The 26,328-nt window shown below is 42.2% G+C and overlaps 1 protein-coding gene across 1 annotated transcript; it reads left to right on the plus strand.

Annotated features, from left to right (window-relative positions):
• The first annotated feature begins 408 nt into the window (after positions 1-408).
• ogfod3 (2-oxoglutarate and iron dependent oxygenase domain containing 3) lies at positions 409-25,282 on the plus strand. The gene is made up of 9 exons (XM_080454650.1): positions 409-604; positions 3,027-3,256; positions 4,096-4,171; positions 4,290-4,332; positions 5,383-5,447; positions 6,879-6,935; positions 7,486-7,639; positions 10,679-10,802; positions 22,688-25,282. The coding sequence occupies exons 1-9, from the start codon at positions 537-539 to the stop codon at positions 22,822-22,824; spliced, it is 954 nt and encodes a 317-aa protein (XP_080310776.1). The 5' UTR covers positions 409-536; the 3' UTR covers positions 22,825-25,282.
• Positions 25,283-26,328: the final 1,046 nt, after the last annotated feature.

Here is a 26,328-nt window from a genome sequence, read left to right on the forward strand (position 1 = left end):
TTAAATTGTATTTGTATTTGTTTATTTTATTTAGGAAACGAATATAGAAAGTCAGACATAATTATACCAAAAGAAACCAAATGATTATACCAAACTAAAACACATTTTAAACTAGGGGAATCATTTTGGTGGTGCACGGCACCAGAGGTTCCGGTCTTTGGTTCCGGCCACTTGATGACGTAAAGTTATTTCCGCTCCGACCGGATCAAGAACCCCGAAAATGGTATTGAATGATCTCAGGCTAGTTTCTGTGTATTTGTTCAGGCTATGCACTTTTAGTACGAGTCGATGATGTGGTCCAATCAAAACGTTAGCTGCTCTACGGAAGGACCAATGGGAGGAGCTGATGGATGGACCAATGGGAGGAGCCGAGACGCGGTACACAGGAAGTAAAACATCATTCCTTGATCCATTCCATCCATCCATGGTACCAACACCGTTTAGTTTGACTGAATGCTTGTACTACAGGGGACAATCAGCCTCTTTCCCCCCTACTGTTTATTATTAATGCATACGGTACCAAGCTGGACTCTATCATGACAGTGCAGCGACGAGCAAATCCCAAAGCTCCAGATGCAAATGGGATTGAAAAGAAAATTAAAAGGTAAGTCATCATCTGTGTTGCAAATATCATAGCTTCTATGAAGGGAAACACTAAACATGCATTATTATGGTTCTTTTTAGGTGCTGTTTGTTTTTTTGAAGTTTAGGCTTTGGGTTTGGTGGTGTTGTTAAGGAGGATAGGGTTTGACCAGGGTGGGGTATTCTCTTCTGGGACTGGGATGGTGATCAGCTAGGATATGGATATGTCACATCCATTCTCAAGCTGTGACCATAACCTTAAACCACAGGTCTTCAACGTTGTTCAGCCCAATGACCCCTTCGCTGGGAGAGAGATGGAGCAGGGACCCCCCCCCCACTACATATTGTATAACATTGTGTTGCAGATTAAACTTTTTCATAGATTTCATAGACTTGTTTGACAGCATTGAGCTTGTAGATCTGCTATTTTCGGCTAATGTTCCCCGTTCCCCCCAAAATAGGGATGCTAGGCTTTAAGTGGTTAATGTAAAACAAATGAAAGAGAAAAGGTTGCTATCACGCAAAGATATGGTGGCACGTCCCCTGTAGTAACTCTCTCTCTCTCTCTCTCTCTCTCGTCTTTCTGTTTCCCTCATGTCATTCTTCCTTTCTCTCTCTGTGTAATAGTTGTAAATAAGTTGTAAACAGTGATTTATGATTGTGTGGTTGAAGGGGTACCTTTTTATAACCACAACAACAATGCATCTTAACATTGAGAATGGATAAGTAGGTGTAGCTTTGTGATCCCCCAGATCAGCGGTTCTCAAAGTGGGGTCCTTGAGGGCGTCCCCAGCAAAATGCATCAACATCAGTTTAACCACTTTAACTGTATATACATCAGCTATTTGAAAATAACGCGATGCCACACGTTGTGAGCGTGCCATTTTCACAAAATTGGAAAAAAAATTGGATAATCTTTTTAACATTTTAACAACATACTATAAATCTTGAATGGGGGTCCCTCCCTCGCAAAACATCTTTTCAGATGGGGTCGGCGGCCAAATATATATCAATTTGGGTTTCCGGAGGGGACCCCCCCACCCCCCCCCGACAAGCACTTGGAATTGTAGGCATTACATTTAGTTTCACTCGGTTCCACAGATAAATCTTGTGAAAATAGCCGATCTACATGCATGAGCATATCGAGCATGTAGATCGTCTATTTTCACATTTTCTGCCTCTTCCTTAGGTAATGTTTGACAATTTGGCCAATGTTTGACCATGTTTATATAGGCTATTGTTTGTTCAATACTTTTGAAGCGCTAATGGTCAAAAGTAATCAATGTGCAGATACCCTGCCTGTATATACACCTATACGGGGCGGCAGTGGCTCAGGGGTAGAGTGGCGGGTAGAGCGGCGGGTAGAGCGGCCGGATGGGAACCGTGAGGTTCCCAGCTCAAACCCGGGCTCCCCCAGAGTTTGTGTCGAAGTGTCCTTGAGCAAGACACTGAACCCCAAATTGCTCCCGATGAGCAGGTTGGTGCCTTGCATGGTTTCCTCTAGCCTGGTAAACCAACCCCCTTCCGGAAATCTCATTTGCATTTGATTTCAGGAATTGGTCTGGCCTGCAGACCTGTATGGGCAATTTGGCTGTGGGCTGGGCGGGAGTAATATCGTTGACTGACAACCCCTTCAGCCAATCAGCAGTTCGTTCCCCTTCAGCCAATCAGCAGTTTGTTACAGCACCACCAGAGCAACGTGACGCAAGCGGACTTTTGAAAGGGCCATGCCGAAAATAGGTTGCTTTATTCGGATACATGCGTGTCACTGCCCGCCCCTGCCGGTTCTCTGAAATTTAATTTTTAAATAGGCTCTGTCATGATTAATTGACCACATATATGAAGTTAAGCAACTAAATTCTATCCGAACGATATCTTAAAAGTAAATTCCGTGCCTCAAAATAGATTGTTTTGAAGTTTTAAAAGAGAGACGAAAACAGCGGACAGAATTTCAATGGCGGCCATTCCATTTCGGTCGGCTGCACTCGGCTCCGTTCACTTGGGTTCCACCTGATTGGCCAACCTCCACTGTCAATCACAGAACAATGAGCGAGGACGCTGATAGGAGAGTTCATGTTATGAACCCCGGACCAATTCCTGAAATCAAATGCAAATGAGATTTCCGGAAGGGGGATGGTCTACCAGGCTAGGTTTCCTCCGCCATCGGTGTATGAATGTGTGTGTGAATGGGTGAATGTAATGCACAATCTATGTAAAGCGCTTTGGATAAAAGCGCTATATAAATGCACCATTTACCATTTATACTGTATGTTGGTTTGTTTACTGTTGAGTGAGAAAACAATGTTGCACATTGAGCAAGTCATCTGGGGACCCAAAGGCGGGTCCCATGGGGGGCTGAGAACCACTGCCCTAGATCACAAACATCAGACCGTTTATGACAGTCCTAAGTGCTGGTCCACATGCTTTCTGTCTCTCGTTCTCAGGGGGAACGCTCTGCGGCAAGCGTCCGCGTGGAGAGGCACCAGAGTCCCTCTGTTCCTCCTGCTGCTCGGGGCGGTGTGTATTGGCGGACTCGGAGCGTGGCTCTACGTGACCCTGGGGGACAGCGAGGTCACAGAGACTCTAGTCAGGTGGAAGGAACAGGTGTCTCCGCAGCCCAGAGTCTTCAGCGTGCCGTGCTCCGCTGACTATGAGAACTATAAGCGCTACCCTGGTGAGTTTGCTATAGTCTTGCGTTTAGCCTATTAAGACCTGAGGCCGATTCTACAATTGCCTTCTAAATCAGTTTTGATTGATTTTATTGGATACTTTATTTAGAAGTTTGCAGACAAAAAGCACATGAAAGAACATTTCAGACACAAGGTCAACTAAATAGGATTTTAAAAAGCCCAAGAAAGCCACTGGCTTTTTTCAATTGGGGTCCTCTTGTACTCAATTCATAGTGACATTAAATGACAGACAGATATACACTACTATGCAGAACATCATATAAACAGTTTAGAAATGAGAAATAAGAAAAATAAGAACAGTAGTTCTCAAACTTTAAAGATTTTTAAAAAATGTTAAAAAATAGCAGATGTACAAGCGCGCAGCGCGAAGTGACGCGCTGTGAGCTTGTATATCTGCTGTTTTTGAATAGCCAACACAATTTTTTTTAATGACACAGATGCTTTCACGGTTTTTAATTGGTTAGCAGGAGGCCTCTTGTTGAAACGTGACCAAAATTAAATGACATGAAGCGGGTGAATTGTTTGTCTTTGCGACAAGCTACAAAAAAAAGAAAAGAATGAATTTAATGTTGGTTTTGAAGGGAAACTGAATGTGTTGAAGTAAGCTCAGTCCTACCTATGGCTTTAATGTTGAAAACCATGCAGTGCTAGTATCTGCTCTAAGTTGGTGGTAGAAATCTTAATTGTTCCATGAAGATATGCTGATACTGAGATAAGTGAAAGTTACTGGGCACAGTCAGGGGTAATGATGGTCAATGTCTGGTGGTCATTTAAATTGGACTACATCAGTTATGTGTTATCTTTGGTTCTGTGACACTTCCAGGTTGCACTCCTAAGCAGTGTGGCCGCGCTGTCACAGATGGTGTGGTGACGAGGGAGGAGGCTGAAGCACTGAGAAGGTACACAGTCTAGACACTATTATACAAATGACTGCAGTCTGTTCTGGAACTTAATTTATTTTTCTTTTCTTTCTCTCCATTATTGATACGTTCATTTTAACGCTCTTCCTTTGCACAGGTTGGCTGAGAGGGGACTATCTCTTGCTGGGTCAGAAGGAGGAGTGAGTATACTGTGTCTGTAAAATATACAGTTTAGTTAGAATCATGGTACAGAATAGTGAAGGGTTTGAAGAGAGGTAATAATACACCACACATCTGTTAAAAATGTTATGGCAAATATGTATTAAACCAATAACCTTATGAAATTCCCATGGATGGTGTGTTTTTCTAAGCAGTTATACCGCTTTTTAGCTGCATTTGCCCCCTCTTGTCACTAGAGGGCAGGCTGGTACAGTATACAATACACATTGCTGGGCCGATATGACATATTGCAAGGCTGCACAGTGGTGTAAAGTAACTAAGTACATTTACTCAAGTAAAATGTTGAGGATTTTTTACTTTACTTGATCATTTCCAATTTTCAATACTTTTACTTCTACTCTACTACATCTCAGAGCTCATAGGCAAATATTGCACTTTTACTCCACTACAATTAATTGAAAACATTAGTTACTAGTTACTTTGTAGATTTTGATTATGATTACAAAACATACACTAACCACTTCAGCCCTACATACGGCCGTACTTTAAGTATATTTTGATACCAATACTTTTACTTAACAGAGTATTTCTACATTGCAGTATTGATACTTTTATTTAAGTAAGAAATGTGAGTACTTTTACCACCACTGCGCCTGCATTAGAGGCAGTGTGTAACATTCTTGTCCATGCTCTCTGGGTGACCCTCATCTGCCCCTACCCCCTGCACTCCACCCCTGCCGGCTTGGTCCCCGGCCAATACATTTGTTGTTTATACTGTAGAGTGTTAACGCACTAAAATGAAGGGAAGTGAAACCACAGGGGACTTCAGAGAAAGTCACTTATTTGTTGGCTTGTGAAAGACAATAGAGTGTCCCCCAGACAAGTTCACAGGAATAATAACTAAACTATGTTGTGGTCACAGCCAAGTTGCAGCAGTTAAACCATGGAATGGAAGTGTTTTCATAATGCCTTTTGTCAGGCCTCTTTTATCTTCAGTTCAGCTATTATTATTTGTTATTTCAATAATTTGTACTTGGACAATTCATGTTTTTTTTTTCCATTTACTTCAGGCCTCGATCTTGGACCTACACTCTGGAGCACTGTCGATGGGGAAACAGTTTGTTAACATTTACAGGTACGCACGTATACATTTGTTCTGTTCCTCTACTAATGTGTGTCTTGACAACTAGTTTTGTTTGCTTCCCACAGGCCACAGGAATACCCCCCCCCCCCTGCCTAGATCTGATGTAACAAATGAAACACATAAATGTGGCCACAGGAATACTGCCCCCTAGAATCTGATGTAACAAATGAAGCACACAAATGTATTGAACAAAGAGTATAGTTTATTCATTGGCTCCTGTTGATGCTGGTTGTTCTTGTCTCTTTGCCCACTTTATTAGTCCACCACGGGACCTCTGGGGGGAACTATAGGTTTGCACTCTGCCTGTCATTCAGTCCGAGATCTTATCCGGCGCATTTCTCTCTCATATCTATAATATAAGGCCTAGGATAACCAGACTTGGTACGTGGTGGTTACATGTAGAGATGGTGTGGCTCAAAGCCAATCACAGTCAATGTTTCATCCAGTAGGGGGACTATCTCAGTGGTTCTCAACCTGGGGGTCGGGACCCCCACATGATTTTGGGGGGGCCCCAGATGACGGCGAAGTCATCCTCGAAAAAATACCATTACTGCATCAAAAGTAATCAGCAAACTATATAATAAGAACTGGTGAAACATTGGCCAAATTGTCAAATAAAATAAAAAGGAGGCAAACATTTTGAAAATAGCCGATCTACAAGCTCACAGCTTGTAGATCTGATATTTTCACAATATTTATCTGTGGAACCAAGTCAAACTAAATGTAATGCCTCAACTCCTACAATTCCAAGTGCTTGTCAGGGTGGAGTGGGGTCCCCAATTCAAATATGATTATTTTGGGGGGTCGCTGCCTTAAAAAAGTTGAGAAATCTGGCTGCAATACATGGCCTTGTTTGGCATGTCTCTTGGCTCTTTCTCCATCTCCCCGTCTTTGCCCCTTTCACTATAATGTCTGTGTCTCTCCTCTAGTCCCTCTCTACTTTCCTGACGATGCACCCTCCATTCATTCATTTCTCCTAGCTTGTCTTCTTTAAACTTCCTAGTCCATTGAACAGGGACAGAAATGCAATCCTTCAGGACCGTTCAGCTGGTTCCAACTGAAAAGTTGATGAATGCCACTCCTCTGTCTGGGAACGTCGGGGCAGTCAGACGTTTCCTATCTGCCATGTTTGAATGGCTGGGTGGCGTCTGGCGTGCCCACTTGAATAACTCTGCGCTGTGCCACGCTCAGTGTGGTGCTGTATGCTAATGATTCTGTTCTGCTCTGTTCTCTTCCCGTCTGCCCTGTCTGGGACTGTCTTTCCTTTGTGTGAGTTTGTGACTGTTTTATGTGTCTGCTGTTGTCTGTGATCGTCTGTGTCTGTGGTCGTCTTGTGTCTGTGATGGTCCGTGTCTGTGATGGTCTATGTCTGTGATCATCTGTGTCTGTGCTTGTGGCTCTGTGTTGGGGATGTGACCACAGGTACTTTGGGGAACAGATCGGGGATGTATTCACACAAGAGGATTTCCAGCTTTACAGGTGACTTGACTTGACTAACTTTGATTAACGGCCATCCATGTTTAAACCATGAAGCTACCACCCATTGGGTACGCTGCTGAATCCCGAGTGTTAATTTAACTCTGAGAGTGTAAAATGGAATTGACATAAGGGTCATTGTGTCTAACTATATGTTAGAGCACACTATTATTATTATCGAAATTCCAACTCCATAGGAAAGCAGAATTTATTTTCTTTTGCTCTCACAGAGAACATGTACTGTTAAGGATACACACACACCCCTAGCATCTTTCAGGTACCACAAAAGAGCCAACACATCTTCCATAAATTCGCATAGAATTATGGAGTTATCTCCTGTAAAAAAAAATCCCATAATGTTATCATGCACTTGCCCACGTTTCCCTGGTGTATGACAGTCTTAGTGTCTACAATGCCTATTAGATGTATTAATAGTTCCTTTGTTCATTCACCACATCTGACTCGACATGTCAAATGTCAATATGTTTACGTTTCATATGTAGTGAGTGTGGCCTGACAGGTTTCGTGTGTGTGTGTGCTTTCTACTTCTTAGAAACGTGCGTGGCCGTATCCAGGCAGTGATAGCCGAGACGTTTGGTTTGGACCAGTCCCTGATGTATCTCACTAAGCCCACCTTCTTCTCCAGAATCAATAGCACCTCGGCCAAGATGACACACGACGAGTACTGGCACCCACACGTGGATAAGGTAACGGACTTGCACGAAACGCACAGATGCCGACTAGTGTTGATTTTGACAGAGAATTTTGATATAGTCTTAGTCATGGCCTTTTGAATACATACATACGTTTTTTGTCTAGTTTTAGTTGATATCATAAGATTTTAGTTGACAAAGAAATATTTTTGTCAGGGGCGTGGTGGCGTCGTAATGCCTGATTTATACTTAGCTGCGTGCTGAAAATAGCAGATCTACAAGCTCACAACGTGTCGCAGCGTGACACATTGTGAGCGTGTAGATCTGCTATTTTCTTAGATAGCTAGATAGATTTTTTCTTAGAGCTGCTGTTTTCAAAGTGCAACACCCGAGCGCAACCAAACTTAAAATGACTTGTCTTTTTCTACTGGATCTCTTCTCCACCTGCCCCCTCACTAACATTTTAGTCTAGTTTTAATTTGTTGTGGAAATTGTCCGTATATATTAGTCATCATCATAGGTTAGTTTTTATCTAGTTTTCGTCAGTGAAAAAAGATAGTCGACGAACATTTTTCGTCATAGTTTTAGTCGACAAAATTAACACAGGTGCAGACAACACAGCCGTTGCTCTCAACATGGACCAACGCCGCAGGGAAAGGCGTCATTGAGAATTGATTGAGGCACATCACGCACCCCTGGGAATTCTCTCACAGTCTTCACACTTGGGTGTTTCATTGAAATCAATTTTACTCGGTTTGCCAAGTTATATATCCTTGAAAAGGGAAACGTACAGTCTGTTCGGTACATCTAAGCCTAAAGGGCCATTTTTTCAAGATGGAAGCAGAATGCCACTCAAAGTACTCTATATTACACCCTTACCCCCCAGAAATGTCCACAGTTAACAGTTCAGTAACATCATTTGCCATCATTGCCTGTTCATTACGGGTGAAGCATCTCCAGATTTTTCATGTTCATATCTGTTCTCTGCTTTGTTAACCCATTAAGACCTGGAACGCATCTGTGTCACTTTAGATTTCTTTGGCTATTCAAAAATAGCAGATATACAAGCTCATACGAGCTTGTAGATCTGCTATTTTTGAAAAATCGTGAAATTTTTTTTTTTATATTTTTTTCTGAAAAACTGTTAGGATTTAGATTTTTTTAAATAATCGTCTCAGGTCTTAATGGGTTAAGAGAGGAGACCGGGCACATTTTTGAGAGAGATGTTCATGATCATAAATGTGGATAATGTTACTAGTCCACACTGTAAATCTCATTTAGAGTGTTACTCCTCAACCTCTCCCATCATTATTTCCATCCCTATATAGAGTTATAGAGTGCAGCTTTCTCGACACAGCTTTATTACCATGCTGTGTGTGTGTGTGTGTGTGTGTGTGTGTGTGTGTGTGTGTGTGTGTGTGTGTGTGTGTGTGTGTGTGTGTGTGTGTGTGACAAAAAAGGGTATATGCCACATGTGGAGAATATGGTAAAGGATAATCTGAGCAAGTGACTAAAGCTCCTGCCAGCCGTGCCCCAATAATGAATCTTTTTCATAATCAATTCCATATTTTCTTCTTGCCATCTTATCCAAAGTTGAGAAAACTGGGCCTGCTCAGCATTTTTATACATTCCATTAAGTGCATGCAGTACACCTGTATGATTTCTCCACTGGTTTGTTCAGGACTCGCTGTTGTTGCTACGACACCTGCATTTGCCCACGGGGATCATTATATTTATCTATATTTGTTTTGCTTCTATAATTTCTTGGAACATTACCTGTTTGCTTGCGCTTTTGTTCACAGTCCCGTCTCCCCCGAGTTTCTCAGCCATATTAATTTACCTCAAGTCATCCTCTCCTCCTACCCCTTGACAGATGGTGCATTTTAATCCAAAAGCCCCCAGTCTCCCGCCCATCTGTCTGCCGCTGCCATTTTGGTACTAATTGGCTAACCCAGCCCTCATTTAAATGTAAATGGCTTCTAACATCTTTGGTGGTAATTTTTCTCCATGAATCATATTGCTGATGTGGTGCCATGGTGCAGTCATAAGGTGGCGGGAAACGTGACCTTTCCGTCACTCATGGTGGGGAATAATCTTGACAACGTAATGAGTCTGACTGTTACAGTGGAAACCAATGTTCTTTAGCCCCAGAAATCAATGCACCGCAGACATCTCTGTTGACCTTGGAGGATGGTTCCAGCGATTTCCCTCATCCGATAATCTCACTGGTCCTCCTTCACCAGAATGAAGGCGCTCTTTACGATTAACTGTTCGACTCCTTGTCATTGTATTTTATTGCTGCATGGCTAGGCGCGTTGGCTAGAAGCTAGATCCATCTCAAGCTGTCAGCTTTGTCTAATGTTGCATTATCTAAGCCACTTACTGTATCATTCAGATGACTAAGTTCATTGATTTGGATTTGAACATCAATCACCAGGATGGTTGTGATAGGCGGAGGATAGATAGCATGTATTTAATCAATGTGAGGCGGAAACCTTGTATGTCAACAGCTGTTCATTTTCAGGAAATGTAAAAAAGAACCTGTGTGCCAATGGGTCCAATGTAGTTATTCCTTTGTCACAAGCTCTTGTTAATACTTTTCATTGGTTAAATATTTATGAAACCCACAGAAATACTTAACCACTTTCACTACACGTTTTTTGCTCGAAAAGTAGAGAAAATAACAGATCTACAGGCTCACAAAGCATCGCAATGCAACACGCTGTAAGCTTGTAGATCGGATATTGTTGCTACCTTTGTGGGACACTCGTACAATGAAGGAGGGCATTCATTTAGGAAATACATAAAAAGTTGAATTATGGAGGTAGACGTTTTCTGCCCGACAGTGACGAGATCATAGTACACTGCCTACTAGTTCAGGCCCTGAACTGGTGATCTTGTTGCTTATGCCCACAGTCAGATGGTAATATCTGCTAGTGCCTCTTGGCTACAGCTCCCTTGTTAAAAGGATTAGTCATTCACTATATTTCACACTTTGAGTTCATGGAGGAAAGTTAACAAGGTCGGGTTTGAACTCAGACGTTGCATTCCTCAACTTCGTTCTTTTGATCTACTCGTCTCTTCATGTCGCAGGTGACTTACGGTTCCTTTGACTACACATCCCTGCTGTACCTATCCGATTATGGCTCTGACTTTACCGGAGGAAGATTCATCTTCATGGACCCCAATGGAAACCGGACTGTGGAGCCACGAGCAGGTGACCACCACCTACAAAATACTACCCTAAAGAGTACCAGTGTTGAAAGTATTACCTGAAAGTATTACCTAGAGAAACTGTATTATGGTTTATAAAATGCTGATTCTGAACTGAGTAGGGAATTAGGGCATTGTTATGGGTAAATCCACTTGATTTTAATCTGTAATAAACATTCTTAATCCTATTAGTACGAAGAATAGAATATAAAAGTCTTATTCCTCAATTCACGTTTGATACCAGGACACAATATATGTTACACTGACTTAACTCAACAGGGGGTCCGGGAACCTTAGAGGGTCTTCAGAGTTATTACAGGAGGTTTGGTGTAGGGGGGGAAAAGAGCAGACCAAGTACAGAGCCAACGGTTAAGTTGACTTAAAGGTAGGGTAAGTGATATTTTTTGGTTAAAACAAAAAGTATTTTGTTAAAAGGTTAAAGCACTATATTCTGATAGTAATCATTGCTAATAGAGTGTTTGTTCAGTAACAGGAGTCTCCCTGTCTCTCCAGCTCTTTAATAAACAGAAAATACATTTTTCGGTAGGTGTCAAAATCTCAGCCAATCAGGAGAAAGTACCCATTTTTAAGCTTCATTTTTATAGTGTTCCAGTTCCAATTTTGCCTGCTCATTTCTTAGTGTCATCACTTCCAAATTCACTTGTTTAATCTATATCTGATTGAGTTCTCTATCCTGATTGGATAAAATTGGAAATGAAACTGAAACTGAAACGAAAATGCATTTTCTGTTTTATAAAGAGCTGGAGAGACAAGGAGACTCCTTTTACTGAACAAACACTCTATAGCAATGAGTACTATCAGAATATAGAGCTATTTAACACTTATTTTAACCAAAGAAAATCACTTACCCTACCTTTAAGAGTTTTTAAGTGGTTAAATGTCTGAAAACACACATGAACAAAAAAAAACATTAATTTCCACAACACTGATAGGCACTGATTGTGCTGTGAAACAATCTATGAAATCTATGAAAAAGTTTAATCTGCAACACAATGTTATACAATATGTAGTGGGAATTTTGACTTACAGTACACCTGAGGAGAAAACCCAAAATTTAGTCAGATTGCCTGTCTCTGTTCATGTTTTACTTGATTGATTGCTTTTCTTTCTCCTTGGATTCATATCGGTCAAGTTGCCTCAAGGGAAATTCAGACCACTGCAATCTTTCTCCGCAATGTTCTAATGCTTAATTTATGCTTTGTCGTACGATGGTGTTGCATAACGAAAGTTGCTAATCTACAAGCTCACAACGCATCACGGATGCGACGCGTTGTGAGCTTGTAAAACGGCTATTTTCTGCATGCGACACCATCGTACGACGGAATATAAATCTGGTGTAAGTAAAACGGTTTTGTCTCGTCACATCTCTTTGGTTTGAACTAGGCTTCTGACAAATTTCAAAGTTCAATCAACATGGGAAACGGCCTCAGAGCCTGGTGCATCTGACTGACAGTATCACTTCCTCTCTCTAAACCTCACTAACAGCAATCCTGTCCCTTTCTAACTTTGCCCTATCCATCCCCACTTATCTTGTCCCCTCTCTCTCTTTCTCTCTCTCGCTCTCTTCCCCCTATCTTCCCTCGCTCCATGACTCTCTTTATCTCATTCACTTGTGTGTAGTCCCTCTGCTTGAAAAGCTCTCCCAGCTTTAATCAGCCAAATAGTCTTTCAAGTAGCCTTTGCAGTGACCGACCATCCTCCCCTCCCTCTCTTTCTGTTCTTTATTTTTTACCCTCTCTCATTAGTTTGGTCCCTTATCTCACCGCTGCTGCTGTTTCACACCCTCCGTGCCAGCCATAGACAAGCCTCTAAACCAGTCAGTTAGCTCAGTGAGTGACCCGAGTCTTGACACGCCGCTTCCCACAGAACGGCCCTGTAAACGGTGCTGACATCTGCTGAAGGACATATGGTAATGAGGATGGGGAAACGCTGCAGTCCGCCTGCTGACAGGTCTCCCTCTAGTCAGGCTTTGTCAAACCACCGAACTTTCCTGCATCACCAAACTTAGACTCGACAGCACACAACAGATTGAACTAGGGCATCCTCATCTCAAACCCTGTGGACCCCGCCAGTTGAATTGCAAGCGAGTGCCCGTCTTTGGTGACCCAGAGAATAAGTAGAGACACTGACAGACAGAGGAAGAGAGAAAGGAAGGGCTAGAATAAAATATTTTTTCTTCCTTGTGGGGGGTTCATTCTTCAACAGAGCTGGATTTTGTTAACCATTTAAGCCCCATTTTATACTTTCATGGTACAATGGTGTTACGTGGCGAAGATAGCCGATCTACATTCTCAGCTTTGAGAGCTTGTAGATCGTCCAAAGTAAGGACACCAGTTTGAAGGTGGTTAAGGGCTACAGAAAGTACTGCAACGTGCTTTATACATTTGATGTTGAGACCCACATCTGGTTCAAGCCCAAGGTATCTGAGACTGCTGCAGAGGCAAGGGAGAGCCACTTAGCCTGTGTCTTGGGAAAAGTCATGTATATCTTTGGAGGATTCAACATGCTGACTGAACGCACTAGTGACATCTACCACAATAAACTGGTCTTTAATTAACACCACAGGCACACGGACACCTACTTCATTATGCCACTCTGCCACCATCATCGGTACAAAGATGTTTGTATCAGAGTGTTTGTCCCAGAGACCAACTGCTGGCTGAGCACGACTTCTGCACAGTTTCTCATCTCAAACTCTGTGGATCCTGCGAATTGAATTCACAAACGAGTGCTCTTCCTCAGTGACCCGAGAAGGGGTAGTGACAGATGAAGGGAGATAGAGAGGAACAGATGGAATGAGATATTATATATATTATATCTTACTTTGGGTAAGATATATATATATACCTCAACAGACCTGGATTATGTTAACCACTCAAGCCCTATTTTATACTTCATCACACAATGGTGTTATACAGCAAAAATAGCTGATCTACAGTACAAGCTCACAAAGCGCCACATTTCATTGTGACGTGTTGAGAGCTTGTACATTTCTAACAAGCTTGTAGCTATTTAACATTTTTGAAAATTTTTGCGTATAATGGTTGAAAATCTATACGAGAAGTTATCAAATGTTGCCTCTTACGAAGCTGACTTTTATGTACCAAACCCATGGTGATAGTGTTCTGCAATGTGCTGTTTTTTAGAGAAGAAAGTCAACAGAGAGGGGAAGCCAGCATTCATATATAATTCATCAATAGCCCGGGTTTTGTTTTTGCTGTTGTTTTTTTGTTCTAGAATACACGGCTCTCCTCGCCCATAAAGGGCAACTTCAGACGGTTGACTGAAAGGTTTTGACTTCGTGAGAGTCAGACCGTCATGCCTGGAGCTGATCATTATTTCACAGAGATAATGATGGCTCTTTGTCTTGACTGCTGTTATAATTACACCTCATTCATCTCCGCCAACTCAGTTCTGTGCTCCTCATCGGGAGGGCTAAAACTCAGGATTTAACTGCCGTAAGCAATTAGCATATTGTCGCTGTCGGGGGTAAACCTTGTATATCCAAAACTGTTACTTTTCCAAAAACAGTGCTGGGTTCCAATAGATAAACACACAGACTTAATAACCTCTTTCACTTTGACTGAAAAACATTAAGAGCAATTACAGGTTTACAGAAGTAAAGTGGGTGAAATTTGTTTTCGTATTTTATTTCCATTAAAGAAAGGAAAGAAGAACATTTACTCAAGTACTGTATGTTAAATGTTAGTACAATTTTGAGTAACATAGATTACTTAATTTGAGTATTTCCTTAATTTTCATTCGTAACAGTATAAATACCAGTATTTTTGTATTGTGGTACTGGTATTACTACTTTTACTCAAGTAAAAAAAATATCAGTACTTCCTCCACCACTGCAAAGAGGACAGACAGTAAAAGGCTGTGGGAATGAGGGATGACCATGATGAAGAAGGGACATTGGCAAAAAGGACAGCAGACTAATAGACTGCCGGTTTGGGAAAGAGTGTGTGTTAAAGGACAAGAAAAGACAGGTTGGGTGAGTGATGGATCGTGGTTAGAGATGGGGAAATACCTGGGAGATGGGGTCTGCGTGATGGAGAGTTAGTGCATACAGCAGGGAGGGAGCGAGAGATACAGATGGTGCCGTGGGGGCAGAAGCGTGAACGAAGCACATCGGCCCATCAGGAGAACTAATGGGGGGGGGGGGGGGGGGATTAACCTTGCATGCTGTATGGCATCTGCAGGGAAAACGAATGCATTGGTGTGTTTAAACCATTGGTTCTCAAAGTGGGTTCCGGGGACGCCCAGGGGTCCTTGGAGGGGGGGGGGGGTACCAGGGGGTCCCCAGCTAAATTAGTCAATTAAGCGTCACAATCATTTTAACCCCTTTATCCATATTTTATACTTGGCTATTCAAAAAGCTCATAGCTTGGCACCGAGTATAATCATGTTATTATCTAACATGATTTTTTTGGGGGATCAATCCTCTCAAAATGAAATGTGATCTCAGGAGTGATGTGACAATGTAATTTTGCAATGTCATTTTTGGATGATTTAGTTTTGGGCAGCAGTCATACTTATTTCATCATGTCATGTGCAAACTGTAATGACCGTAATGGAAGGGGTACCAGAGTGAGAGCTCAGTATCTTAACTGGCAATTCTAATCTCATGCCAATGATCAATTTAACCACTTGAGCCGTAGCCGTAGCATCCCAATTCTGGGGGGAGCATTTAATAATAATAATAATAACTTGGATTTATATAGTGCCTTTCAGAAACCCAAGGACGCTTTACAGTACACAAAATAACAAATTAATTGCTAAAAGCCTGGGTAAATAAATGTCTCTTCAGTGCGGACTTGAAGGAATCCAATGTTGGCATCTGGCGACATTGGGAGAGAGTTCCAGAGGTCAGGGGCTGCCACGCTGAAAGCTCTATCGCCAAGGGTCCGCCTGTTGCTACGAGGGGTGGTGAGAAGCCCCGAGTCGGAAGACCTCAGGTCCCGCTCTGGGATGTAATTGTCGAGGAGGTCCGAGAGGTACCCTGGGGCTAGGCCATGGAGAGCTTTATAGGTGAGGAGGAGTAGTTTGTATGTGATGCGGAACTTAACCGGAAGCCAGTGGAGGTGTTTGAGGGCTAAAAATAGCTGAGCTTATAGATCAGATATTGTCGGCGTAGAGGGAAAAAAAGCGAACCAAGTACAGAGGCAACTCATGTCCAGTTTACTAAGAATAGAGGGATTAAGTGGTTAATGTTGCCTCAAACATGAGTGCATGAAGAAACCCATAAAAACAAGGGAACCAGGAGACCTGGTACTGCCAGACCCCTAGTGGTTGAAATCTGAATGGCCGGACTTCGCATGACGTGTGTGCAGAGGAAAAGAGGGACAGGACAGGAAAAGAGGGACAGACCGACCGACCGACCGACAAAGCCTCATGTAGGCCGACCCCTTGGGTCTGGCTAAAACACAAAGGTCTCTACTTTTGCAGTCATTTACCTCTCGCACTCCCAGTTCTTCATAAACTTCTGTTGCATGAAGTCCACTTTCATACCTGTATGCTCTGTACCCTTTCCCAAAGCATCTGTCTTTGCCAGACCCAAGGGGTCGGCCTAGAGGAGGCTTTGTCGGTCGGTCGGTCTGTCTGTCCCTCTTTTCCTCTGTCTGTCCCTCTTTTCCTCTGCACACACGTCATGCGAAGTCCGGCCATTCAGGATTTCAACCACTAGGGGTCTGGCAGTGCTCCGAGGAGCACTTTTTCTAGTTTAGACAGGCAAGCCATCTAGAAGAGCGATTCTATGTCCCCTATCTATGAAGTCCCCCCAATGTGTGTGTGTTTGTCCGGGGCTAATCTTGCAGACCACTTATACACCAATCAGCGCTTGTGCGGGCTGCCAGCTGGCTAAGGAGCTCCATCCCAGAATAGATTTCATATCTGTCAATCACAAATATGTTTTTGTGAATTTATAATCTCTGACCTAAGCATTAAAACCCTCCCGGCTTTGGCCAAGTCTAGTGCCGTAGTTGGAGGGTCGGTGTGTGTGTTTCCAACTCCTTATTTGGGCAAACTAATGTCGTATTGATGACATCATGACAAATCGACGATCGTTTCACAAACTGCCACACCTAGAAACTTTCTATTCATTGCTACAGCTTGCGCAAGGAAGGTATGCCATTAGTAAACCATGTCTTGTGTTGTGGGCTCGCTGGTAGTGAGCGCACAGATGTTATTTTTTCAGTTGCTAGTCATGGCCAGGGTTTCCAGATCTGCTTATTATAATTTCCCCGCGATATTTTATTTGAAAATAGCCGACCTACAAGCTCACAACACGTCGCATCGCGACGCGTTGTGAGCTTGTAGATCTGCTATTTTCAAATAGCTGATGTATATGTTAAAGTGATCATGTGGCCCATAGTCGCTTCTTTTGGGCTGGTTTTCCTAGACCTGGTTGCTTGTTTCTCTCACAGAATCTGGCAACACTGGTCATGGCTGCCAGTTCCCACCTGATGTCGTGTGGGAGTCCCAACAACTCCAGATCGTACTGAATAGCTTCTAGCTTGCATAATGTCTTCAGACTTGGGCTTAGGTCTAAGATCTATGTGATCGATGTGAATCCAAATCCTCCAAAGAGGATGATGCGGTCTCCCACCATGCAACAGCACATCCAAGACACATCCAACCCGTCGGTCGTTTCCCTGTGGGCTCAACCGTCTTCCAGGAGAAGGTCTCTGGATTGAATTTCCCAAAAATCATTGAAGTTCTGGTTCAAGTTTGTGCCACCAAGTACGTACAGCTCTCCATTATAGGCAAAGGCTGAATGACCCACACGTCCCTCTGAAAGAAACTGTGCAGAAGGCACGCTCAGCCAGCAGTTGGTCTCTGTGTCAAACACTCTGATGTCGTTGTCCTGGTATGCTAGGGCCCCAAACACAAACATCTTTGTCCCAATGATGGTGGCAGAGTGGCATAATGAAGTAGGTGTCCCGAGTGCCTCTGGTGTTAATTAAAGGACCAGTTCATTGTAGGTGGTGTCTTAACTTGTAAATGTCATTAGTGCATTCAGTCAGCATGTTGAATCCTCCAAATATATACATGACCTTCCCCAAGACACAGGCTAAGTGGCCCTCCCTCGCCTCTGGAACAGTCCCAGATACCTTGGGCTTGAACCATCTGCGGGTGTTGACATCAATTTGTTATTGCATCGATTACAGTTGATTTCATTTGATCATTTAAACATACATAAAAGCTGCCCTTGCAGAAATATACATTTAAAATCAAAATCATCGATATTAAAAACACAATGAAGCTTGTCAGAAGAAATGGTGTATTAGCTACAGTCCTTCTCCTCATAGACCCAACCCTATATCTAAGAACAGTAGAACTCTACAAGTAAATACATATGTGAATGCTTGACTTTGTTCCATAGTCTAAAATGTATGTTTTGACTGGAGGGAAAACATTTTAAAGAATGACTTTAGACGTTTTATCTTATGTCGGATGTTGCCCTTTAACCCATTAAAACCGGGAAAGCATCTGTGTCATTTTAGATTTTTGCATTGGCTATTAAAACATAGCAGATATACAAGCTCGCGAGCTTGTAGATCTGCTATTTGTGCAAATCTTTGAATATATATATTTTGAAAGCAAACATTTTTAACTCAAGTCTTTGCCTCTGGGGGTCCCTGGAACTTTTTTTTATTATAATTTTTTTTTCTAAATTTTTATCCCACGATTTTTGTAACCCTTTTATTTTCACCCGGTGCCAATTTTCTAAGTGATCCTGGGCGATACAACAGCCCTACACCAGCGCTACACCAGCCCCCCACAGCCTAGGGAGCCCAGGGCCGAGCTCATGCCTCCTTCAATGCATGAGAGCCAACTGACCTTCTTATCACCTGACAGGGGAGAGTTTCCCCGGTAGGACGTAGCGCGTGGAAGGAACACGTTATTCCAACCAGTTCCCTTACCCTCCATCAGGCGCCCCGGCTGTCGTGGGGGAGGCGGTATAGCGACCAGGATTACTACATGTTTTTTGTGAGGGTATTAACTACCCTAGGAGACACGGGGAGAACATGCAAACTCCACACAGAGTAGGCCCTTTCGCCAACCCCACCTAGGGTATGGGCGCTGATGACGCGGAGGAGAAGACACGCCCCCAGCGCCCACAGCATCCCCGGCGGGGATTTATTTTATGGTCCAACTGATCCGAAATGGAAAGAAAACAAAATTAATCGATTTAGGAAAACAATTGTACAGTGTGTCCTATATATCCCTTGCTGTGTACCAGAAGGGAACGCAGCTGAAACAGCCTGTATCCAATTTCCATACACAAGTGGGCCGATGCAGAAATAATTAAATAAAGCCAGACACTTGGAATGATGCTCAATGCTCCGCAGATTTGCATGTTAAAACCCGATGTGAAATTCCTTATAGTGCACGTGGCGCTTTGAGCAGTGTGAAATTCCTTTTTTAGTGCACGTGGCGCCGTGAGCAGCGTGAAACTTCCATCATCCTCTGCCACTTTTGTGAGGGATTTTAACCCACTAAGACCTGAGGCTATTCTACAAATGCCTCCTAAATCAGTAGTTCTCACTCTTTCAAGATTTTTCAAAAATAGCAGATGTACAAGCTGTGAGCTTGTATATCTGCTATCTTTGAATAGCCAACGCAAAAATCTAAAATGACACAGATGCTTTCCTGGTTTTAATAGGTTAAGTGTGGCAACACCAGCCCGTAACCAAGTACAGTGATGGAAAAAGTACTCTGATTTATTTTACTTTAGCAAAAGTTGCAATACCACAATGCAGAAACATAAACAAATAATTGTAGTGGAGTAAAAAGCTGAGTCACTGAGTCGCACACGTACTGTAACACTCCTGAGTATTCAACCCCCCTTCCCCTCCCGCATACCACCTTGAACTCCCAATTATGTTATGATGGCCAACTCCAAAAGACCTTCGTCTGACAGTCCCCTAAGACATCATACGCATTCATTTTCTGTTAATTAATTATGATGTGCGATGTGGGGGCCTATAAATTGACTGGGATGTGTATTGATGTGAACGCGTGGGCGTCTTCCACTGCGCGGTAGCATTAACCTCAGGTGTATCGACACACTGCATGATGAATCGCTGTGTGCAGCAACTACTGAGCCAAGTACTCTCGTCTCCCTTGGGCCTGGTAAGGTGCCATGAAAGTCAAATTGGAATTCATTTTCCGGATGTGGGGATTTAACCCATTTAGATGCCGGAGCCGGCCGGAGGTCGGCTCCGGAACCTGCCTCCTGCGCTCCGGTACCTCTAGAAGGCGTACCGTCACCTCAAATGCACATACAATACGTTTTTATTTAGAATATTTATTATTAATTCAGTGTGCACATTTTCCCCTCAGTGTCCCTTCCTGTAAAGGAAAGGGACTGTGGATGAAATTAAACTGAGCTATGTTCATACAGTAAATCTTCACAATAACCACTTTATTATTCGCTGTTAGAAAAGTTGCGCCCGTGAGTCCCATCCTCACTACGCTAGTTGCGGAGAGTTCCGCAAAACAACGTAAAGGCCCGCCTCCCCCTCACGTCAAAACAGTTGTCAATGTTTACAACTTGATGAGAAGACATATGGATTGTGGAACTATACTTTTGATGTCAGTAAATAACAGTTACGCAGAATCAGATGCGCAACTCTCTCTAGTGACTAGAGAGAGAGTCTGTCTGTGTTGTTAAATGAGCTGGCTATATGTCTGTGTTCTGTGACTCATGTGCTGAGTGAGAGGGGGAAAGAGAGAGAGAGAGAGAGAGAGAGAGGGGGGTGGGTGAGAGAGAGAGGGGAGAGAGGAGAGATAGAGATAGACAGACAGACAGTTTTGTTTTGGGTTTTATTTAGGTCAGAATCGTTCATAAATGATAGCGTTCTTATATTGTTCTGAATATGAAATGCAATATTTGATTTGGAAACGGTGACCCTTATGCTGTTATTTGGCCATGCTATCTGGGGCCATTTTATGGTTAAATCAATTATTATTTCATGTAAAATAAATATACATACTGTATATAATATTGTAAAATATATTTATAAAAGCTCTGGCACCTAATCATTTACAAATTAAGCACTGCCTGGAATCCCTATACGTACAGTATATAGCAACATCAGAAAACGTGGTCAGGATTTAGAAGGCGTTTTTAGAATCGGCCTCAGGTCTAAAAGGAAAAGGGGAAATATAGGCAGCAGTTGTAGGAGTCAGTACAGTGGAGTGTGTAAAGAATTGGTGACAAAGCTGTCCATCTGATTACATACTAGTATTACATTTGTGTGAAAAAAACAGCTTTGCATCCAGAACAGAGCATTCAGTACTGTATAACACCTGAATCTCACTAAGAGAATCAAAATAATGTGCGAAAATTTGCGAAAGTACATACAGTATATATAAGCTCTTTTTAACTATCTTTATCTTGCTAGTATATCTTTATTTATCGTTATTGTTGTTATTATTGTTATGTTGTTGTTAGAACAGTATTGCGGACCGTACCACAATTGCATGCCGCTTCTTGTACCTGTATGAGTACTAGTGACAAATAAACCTTCCTCTTGATTCTTGGCATCTATTTACATAGACCTTGTAGTAACCCAATGGTTAAAAAGACTTGAAGCCATACAAGATGGTTCTAACTGAATCCTGGCCACGGATTAAATAGACCCATCCAAACATACTGTACATACAATGACAATGAGAGAAAAAGCTGACACAATTTACCTATTGGATAAGTCTATATCCCTCTATTGTATAGGCACTAATCTGCCCTACCGAAGGTGCTGAATGTACTGTTTCTTTCACAGTTAACAATGGAAATGTAAGTGTGAGGGATTATTTTCAAAAATAAAGTTATTGTGCAGCAGTTATCTAAAGCAGTGTGACAAATTCTAGTACTTCAGAATGCCTTAACTTTTCTTGGACATGAGTTGAAAGGCAAGCAGAACAACACATCATGAGCCCCTGCTTGCTTATTCTTTTGTTTATGTGCAGAGTGATTCTTCTCACTTTCCATTCTTTCGTTTTTCATGCTGAGTGATTCCCTCTATTCTCACTGTCAGAGTAAAAAATCCCATTACTTACATATACATCCAAGTGCTGAGTTCCCCTGACATGTGAATACTCTGCCTGGGGGATTTATATGCGGGCACACAAACACACAAATTATCAGACTATAGCATTTGCCCTCTGGAATGGAGAGCAAACAAATTGGTGCGCAGTTCTTGCATTTTGTATTTATTTATTTGTAATATTCATAAGATCACAAGACAAGTCTCAAAACCTTAACTAAATATATTGTACAGTATGACAGTGAGTGTGTGAGTTACACAAACAGTAATGCAAACATCTGTCAGAAACTGCGGTTTGTATTTTATATAGGACTGGGCTAGCTCGTTAAAAAGCAACAACTCATTAGCTGTGGTCCAGCCACACAAAGCCTCTGCTGACAGCTATGTCTAAGAATGAGCATTTGTTTTTATTCAGACGGCCAACTCATGTCAGATGGTTTGGATTTTTAAATAACTTCCACTTCAGTGTATTGTCACATCACAAGTTTACACCAAGTACATAAGAGTTGGAGACATTATTTTGTGCAAGCTTCCCACGTTACATGAAATAAAGAATATGAATAAGAGTGAAAGTAAGAGTAAACATATCAAGTATCAAACTTTCCATCTCCCAATTCCCTTTTTCTTCGCTTTTGCTTCTCATTTCTCCTACTCTCTTACTGTGTTTCTAATGTATTTCTTTCCCTCCATCTTTCTCACATGTTGCTTGTGAGGCAACAACAAACCCTCCCAAGAGCCCTCAAACCCTCGAACCAAAGCGTTCCCTTCCCTCCTAAAAAGTACCCCTCTTTTCTCTCTTAATCCTTTGCAGGGCGAGTCTCCTTCTTCTCCTCTGGCTCGGAGAACCTCCACCGCGTAGAGCAGGTGGCGTGGGGCACGCGGTACGCCATCACCGTTGCCTTCACCTGCGATCCGGCGCACGGCATCTCTGACCCCATGTTGACCTGAATCGCACCCGGGTGACCGCGGCGCCTGCTGGCCAGAATAAGCACTGAAATACAGAGCGGGCAGAGGGGAGGGGCGGGGGTTGGGTTGTGGAAAAAAAAGTGTTAAGGCTTTGTGTGGGCGGGGGACGGGGGGGGGTTGGAAATGGAGAGAGGAGAGATGAAGATGAAAGAAACAAGAGATAGAATGGTAAAGGGGAGGCTGTGAAAGGAGAGCGATAAATGACGTAAAATGATTTTGTTGCACATTCCATTTTTACGTGTTATTTCATTTTTCAGTCATGGCACATGTGTGTACATGTCTCTGGGTTTTTCCTTTTAATTTCTAGAGTTGCTTCTCATAATTGTGCCACAGAAAACAGTCACATAATATGAAGCCTTTTTTTATGGTGCCATTGTATGTGTTCCTTGATTTTGTTTCCTGTTGTTGTGTACCAGTTGCTTGGTCAGGGTACATCACACTCAGACGTTACAGTACAGTACGTCCATTTCTACAATATGTCTCCTTTTTTGATTCAAGCCAAAGTGGAAGTTGCTTTAAGACAAACGGGGTTTGTTGAAAGAGGCAGAAGTAATAATGTGTTTCCCCTCGTAACTCTTTTGTACTTTGGAAGAAAGAGTGGTCTATTTCTGCTTGAAGACACGACATGGGTCTGCTGAATCATCTGCAGAAATCGCCTCTTCATCCCGGAATCTGCCACTTGCCCCGGTACTCAGACATCCAGGAGGTATTTTCTTCTGAGAAGAACCCTCTCTTTGTCCGAGAACAATTTGTGATTTCTGTCTCGTTAATGTTTTACTTTGAATGACGTCTATGCGAAGGAGGTGAAATACAATCCAGAGACGAGTGCATCGTGTCTCTAGGCCTCCTCACACCTGCTTCTCTTTATCCAGTGGTTGGTGTCTGCCCTGTGAGGCTTGTTTTGAACCAATATTTATGGTTTCTGTCAATGTTTTATTCAAGACCAACAGACAGGGATATGACTTTGAGATATCTGGTAAGCACAGACATATTTTAAAATGTTGTAATGCAGTCGGTCAAAAACCCTTGATATCATGTTTATTTCAGGTGGTGATGTGAAAATCCAATTGAAATTACTTCACTTGAATCAGTAATGTTTCTTTCAGTGTAGCGGTGCAACAGTTAATCAAACTAATAGATTTAATTGATTATGAAAAAAATAAACCAATTTTAATAAAATAATTGATTAGCAAAAATTGTGAAAATAGGCAATCTACATTTTTGCGACACACCGTTGTACGACAAAGTATAAGACGGGGCTTAAGTGGTTAATCAGACTAATCGATGTAGTTCATTATAAAAAATAAAAAAACTATTTGATTAATCAAACGTAATCGATAGAATACAGTTGAGACGATAATCGATAGTTGCAGCCCTATTTCAGTGTTGAACATGATTGACTTTAGTCATTCAAATGCTTGTCAATGGAAAAACAACACAAGAGGCTGAACCATACAGTAGACACGTATACATACACGTATATACACGTTGGCTGCTACTGTTCAATGGAGTGATGCGTCAAGCCAGCCGATATATTAGTCTGCACTTGGATGTGTGCACGTAAAAGCACGTGCAGCAGTTTGTTTTGTCATTCCAGCAGAGTTTCTAGTTCAGAGGTCTTTAACAGGGGGTCCGGGACCCATAGGGGGTCCTCAGAGTTGCTACAGGGGGCCACCAAATCTCTCTGTGATAGCCAGGATATAATTTTTTTACACTTGAACCCTAGCGTCCCTTTTCTGAGAACTTTAGCCTTTAATAGTAGATCTACAAGCTCACAACGCCTCGCGCTGCTATTTCCGGCAAAGAGGTTTGGTGTGTAGACGGAAGAAAGAGCAGACTTAAGTACAGAGTGAAAGGTCAAGTTTACAAAGTATTGGTGGTTAAATGTCTGAAAATACACAAATGCGGTCAAACAAGTCTATGAAGCCATCTATGAAAAAAGTTTAATCTGCGACACAATTTTATACAATATGTAGTGGGGGTCCCTGCTTCATCTCTCTCTCAGCCAAGGGGTCCTTGGGCTGAAAAAAGCATTGAAGACCCCTGTTCTAGTTGCTTTATCTCTCTCTGGAAGAGGTTGCACATGAACTCTGCTACCGCAGCGAGGCGCTCGTGGACAAACACTCGATGACAAGCTTCAGATGTTGCCCTGGATATTGACGCACAATCCAGCGGCCAATGCGGGTGCCCATGTATCTTATGCTCTATGATCTTATGTCTATGTTCTGATTGAACGCCCGGTTTCTTTGATCAAGATTACACTTTCAAATGTCATGTTGTTTGGCACTGAGAGGAAAGAACATCAGTCAAGGACTTCGACTGATGCCTAATTCATGCTTCGGCGAAAAGGGATGTCATATCGCAAGTCATATCGCATGCTATACTTCTTTCACACTTTCACTTTCCTCATTAAATCTGTTTGAATTGCAGTGAAGGCAGATCAACTTTGTGTCTGTTCTTTGTACAAAAGGTGCGGATAATGAGTATGGTTCATCCATATTGATATTAAATTGCCATTACATTGACTACTAATGTTATACCTATGCACAATGGTTATGCATAATGTTCCTATTACTATTCGAGTCTTAGCTTTTACTTTCTGAGTCTGACTTGTGGAATTACTTCACACAAGGCTGATGTTTACACATTATGCTCTTTAAGAAATCATTGGATCTTTAGTATTTTTGGCACGAGGTGTCATAATATATGTGCGAAGAACCCCCACTTCATTCCTTCTTGGCTCACAACATTGATATAAATATAATTACTTTGCAACAACAAAGTGACTACTATATTTGCTTCATATCTATTGGCTGGATATTATTATGTAAGTTTCAGTGGTTTCAGAAATCATGTGATTAGCGCATTGAAAATGACAGTGTAAATTATCTTCATTACTTTGATGTCATGTCTAGTATGCACATTGTAATAACATGTCTATTCTTTAACTAAGTACAGAAGAAACTTGGCTAAAACGTACCCAGGGTTTGATTTGCTGAGGTGTAATGGGTGCGAAACTCCATGCCTCTGCTTTCAATAGCCTATCCCCCCCCCCCCCCATCAGTCACTAGAGTTGTTATAGTGACTAAATGTGATTGATATCATGATGAAATGATTTTTTGTTCGAACCTCACAAGATTTACAAGCCAAGGTTGTAGATTAGCCATTTGTCGAACAAAGCAGTATCCCACCCCCTCTGTTCTTTGTACAAATCGAACCCTGGGCCTGGATGCACCAAATCAATGCTCTTGTTATCTACAGAGCAGCTTGGCAGGATATGAAACCTAATATATTAATTTATTTCAGCCTCAATCACCTTGGCTCTTTATTCTGACACTTTTTTCTTCATGCTCAAGTTGTGTTGAGCAGCCTTGCCTGCTTTTGGTAGGAATATCTGTGGACTAAAGAAATTCTTAGTTGACTAATGACTAATATTCAAGGATTGTATCCACTATTCGTTCAGTGGTTCTCAGCCTGTGGGCCGGG

The sequence above is a fragment of the Gymnoscopelus braueri genome, assembly GCF_963280865.1.
Source record: "Gymnoscopelus braueri genome assembly, chromosome: 17".
In the NCBI taxonomy this organism is placed as follows: domain Eukaryota; kingdom Metazoa; phylum Chordata; class Actinopteri; order Myctophiformes; family Myctophidae; genus Gymnoscopelus; species Gymnoscopelus braueri.

What these genes read in the sequence shown, in the direction of transcription:
- ogfod3 (XM_080454650.1), top strand. Translation starts at nt 537, where the DNA reads ATGACAGTGCAGCGACGAGCAAATCCCAAAGCTCCAGATGCAAATGGG. An exon ending in GAGGATTTCCAGCTTTACAG is followed by an intron (nt 6,936 to 7,485) that starts GTGACTTGACTT and finishes TCTACTTCTTAG; the next exon opens with AAACGTGCGTGGCCGTATCC. An exon ending in GACTGTGGAGCCACGAGCAG is followed by an intron (nt 10,803 to 22,687) that starts GTGACCACCACC and finishes AATCCTTTGCAG; the next exon opens with GGCGAGTCTCCTTCTTCTCC.